The 3880-nt window shown below is 34.0% G+C and overlaps 1 protein-coding gene across 1 annotated transcript in view; it reads left to right on the top strand.

The window, feature by feature from the left end:
• HMGB3 (high mobility group box 3) overlaps nt 1-2726 on the top strand; it is a 4892-nt gene extending 2166 nt beyond the window's left edge. Inside the window, exons 2-5 of the mRNA XM_053699160.1 lie at nt 908-1064; nt 1159-1298; nt 1446-1620; nt 1739-2726. Of these exons, the coding sequence (XP_053555135.1) occupies nt 915-1064; nt 1159-1298; nt 1446-1620; nt 1739-1885 (612 nt within the window). The 5' untranslated portion in view covers nt 908-914 and the 3' untranslated portion in view covers nt 1886-2726. The remainder of the gene's footprint in view (nt 1-907; nt 1065-1158; nt 1299-1445; nt 1621-1738) is intronic.
• The last annotated feature ends 1154 nt before the right edge of the window (nt 2727-3880 follow it).

The raw sequence follows: 3880 nt of genomic DNA on the forward strand, positions 1-3880 counted from the left end.
TGTCCTGAACCAAAAATTGTCTGGCTCCTTGGCTTAGATGCATTCTTTATCAATTAAAGATTGCAAGAGAACGAATAAAAATTAATAGTAAATTAGAAAGTTGCATGCTCTATCTAAATCATGAAATAATCTGTTTTGGGTTTAGTGTCCCTTTAAGTGATTAGCTTTATTGTCCCTATCTTGGTGATACTGAGTAGAAAAATAAATAAATATTTTTACTCGGTATCACCAAGATAGGGACAATAAAGCTAATCACTTAAAGGGACACTAAACCCAAAACAGATTATTTCATGATTTAGATAGAGCATGCAACTTTCTAATTTACTAATTTTTATTCGTTCTCTTGCAATCTTTAATTGATAAAGAATGCATCTAAGCCAAGGAGCCAGACAATTTTTGGTACAGGACAGCACTTGTTGTTCGTCCTGTCAATCCATAAGGACAACCCAGTTTGTGAACCAAAAATGGTCTGACTTCTAAACTTTCTTGCTTTTCAAATAAAAATAACAAGAGAATGAAGAAAAAATAGGAGTAAATTAGAAAGTTGCTTAAAATGGCATGCTTTATCTGAATCCTAAAAGAGAAAATGTGGGTTCAGTGTCCCTTTAAATTCATGCAGAGGAGTCTAGAAGGCTTTTTTTACGGTCAGTAGTGTTGTAAAAGAAGGGTGGTAGATGAGTGTGTATGATATATATATATATTTTTTTTTTTCATTCCCATGTTCAAAAGCAGTTTGGTAACTGTTTACAGTGCTTGATGCCATCATTTTTTTCTCTCTCTTCTAATAGTACTATGAGACCTGTCCTTCCCTGTGGATATTTTTATACTGTTTGTTGGAATTTTATTTTTTATAGTTCTCATATATACCAATGTTGTAATATATTTTTGTACCCTATCCCTCATCCAGACCCAAGATGGCTAAAGGTGACCCGAAGAAGCCAAAAGGCAAAATGTCGGCTTATGCCTACTTTGTGCAGACTTGTCGTGAGGAGCACAAAAAGAAGAACCCTGAAATCCCAGTCAATTTTTCAGAGTTCTCTAAGAAATGCTCTGAGAGATGGAAGGTATGATTTTTATTTTGTGTTTATAGGAGCAGCTGTCTTAAGTTTGAGAAATGTGTTCTGATTATTTTTTTTTTTTTTTTGTCTTTCACTAAAGATAATGTCAGGCAAGGAGAAGTCAAAGTTTGATGATCTGGCTAAGGCTGACAAAGTGAGATATGATAGGGAAATGAAAGACTTTGGACCCGTTAAAGGAAGTAAGAAGAAGAAGGACCCCAATGCTCCCAAGAGACCACCGTAAGTGACTTGATAACAGGTTATGGATGGAGTTTCTTGAATTTATGTTTTAAAAAGTTAATCAGAATTTGACAGCTGATGAAACTTGCGTTTTTTTTTTTTTTTTTTGTGTTCCCTTCCATACTAACTTCAGTCTTTCTTTCCTAGATCTGGCTTCTTTCTGTTTTGCTCAGAATTCCGTCCCAAAATTAAATCTCAGAGCCCTGGTATTTCCATTGGTGACATTGCAAAGAAATTGGGAGAGATGTGGAACAATCTTACTGATAGTGAAAAGCAGCCCTACAACAACAAGGCAGCTAAACTGAAGGAAAAATATGAAAAGGTAATTATATATATATATTTTTTTTTTTTTTTTTTTTTACCTTGAAATCTTAACTGTACACAACATGCAGACTTGACTTTATGTACAATTTAACAAACTATATATATTTTTTATTAAGGATGTTGCTGACTATAAATCTAAAGGAAAAGTGGATGGTGCTAAAGCAGCAGCTGCTAAGATGGTACGGAAAAAGGTAGAAGAGGATGAAGATGATGAAGACGAGGATGAAGAAGAGGAAGAGGATGATGAAGAAGATGATGAATAAAGGATGTACATTCTGTCCATGTGAATACCATAGAGTAGGGGAACCACCATCTGTGATTGGGCCATCTTACTCAAGATGACATGCCCTTAGGGTTAATTGCAAAACTTGGTTCTGATGTCATAGTTTCAATATAATGCTCTTGGGAGTTGTAACTTGCTTACATTATGTAGCAATGTAAAATGAGCACTACGAAACTATAAAGGTTGTACATATTTCCAAACATTTTTAAATACGGCGCTCTAGTGTTCTCCTCACTCTGTGCACTTTGCTGTTGGTGTATCAAAGCATTTAAAAGATGTTTCAAGCATTTCTTTTGTTTAATTTAAGGTGTTTCTAAATGGTTATTGATTAGAAAATCCTGGGTTATGAACTGTACATATCTATTCTGTAAAAACAAAATAGACACAATTACTATGGTGCATATTTTTTGGAGCTGTTGGTACCTCAGGGTTTTAAAACTTCCCTGTATTTTAACACCTTTTTAAGGTTTGCCATTCTAGCCAAAGGAATGCACATGGAGTTCAAATTACACTACAATGGGCGTCAATTAGCTTAAAGTTGTCTTTCTGTATATAGTGAGTTAGCATTCTGCAATTAGTTGTCAAAAGGGGTTCAGCTGGCATGAGAAATGTATGGATTTATTTTTAGTTAAGTGCAGTAGTTTTAAACCTGAGGCTGTAGACACTTCTTTCCTGACTAAAGTGAAGAATGAATGCAGAAAATGGGAGTTCAAAAACATTCTGTACTTAAATTTGCAATGTTCTTTTTTTATGTTTAGAATGCTGAAATGTTTTTGAAGCAAAATAAAACAGTATTACATTTTTAAGACTTTTCTTGAAAACCTAACTCTCTGGATTATTTGCTATTGCTAAGAATGCACACTAGGCCATTTTAATTGGTTGGAGTAACTTTTAAAGGATGTGAAGAGTTCCCGTTTACTAAAAGAATTAAGTTAAAGTAGCCCTAAAAGAAACTGTTAAACAGCAAGAAACTAATTTCATTACATGTTAAATGAGCATTTAGACATTTTCATTATAGCTACAATTACAAAGCTAAAGTTCTGTCACATGACTGATTTATTTAATAATAAAGGATCCATTACTCTGTCACAAACATTCAACAAATGAAAGTCAAATAGGTAAAATATATATTAAAGTGATAGTTTCCCCAAAATATTTCTCCCCTTCTAAATTGTTCCCTGTGGTCCATTTTACCTGCTTGAGTGTATTACATTGTTTACAAGTAGATTCTTTACCCCTATTTTGGCATTGGAAATAGATTTAGCCTGTGGTATCCCCACCTAAAAGTGTTTTTTTTTTTTTTTTATATATATATATATATATATACTGTAGTCTAGGTTATTAATAAGGTTATGTAAACAGAAGAGTAAATTACACCCTCAGTGTTTTTTCCAGACAAATATAAGATAAGGAAGCAAGTGTGCACAGAATAAAATAATGTGATTACCTGCAAGCGCCACCTATTAGCATATTCAGTTTTGCAACCTGTATATGGAAGCTTTTTTTCCCCTCTTCAACCCCCCCATATGTATTTCTATACACACAATCTGCTTTGAAGAGACACAACATGTTATGAATCATGGGAGAAATATTTTTTTTTTAAACAACTTTCCTATTTACTTCCGTCACCAAAATTGCTTTATGCTCTTTGTATCCTTTTTGTTGATGGAACATTACTGGAGGCTAGATTAATCCATTGGGTGATGTGTCCATTCAGATCCTTCTTTAGGATCCAAATATGGAAGAAAGCGGCCACTTGTGGCATTCTATTTTTGGAGCCCTATTTTTTTTTTTGAAAGTGAAAACACGGTAAGATCTGGATTTGCACAAATCTTAGTATGTTGTACTTTCACAAGAACAAATCTGGCTCTAAAAAGTGCCAAATGTCACAAACGGCCACCACATTTAAATCTAAATAAACATCTATTGGGGGAGCCAGTGACAAGTCATTTGTAACTGCCAATCGGCAGCTAGT

The sequence above is a fragment of the Bombina bombina genome, chromosome 1, assembly GCF_027579735.1.
Source record: "Bombina bombina isolate aBomBom1 chromosome 1, aBomBom1.pri, whole genome shotgun sequence".
Taxonomy (NCBI): domain Eukaryota; kingdom Metazoa; phylum Chordata; class Amphibia; order Anura; family Bombinatoridae; genus Bombina; species Bombina bombina.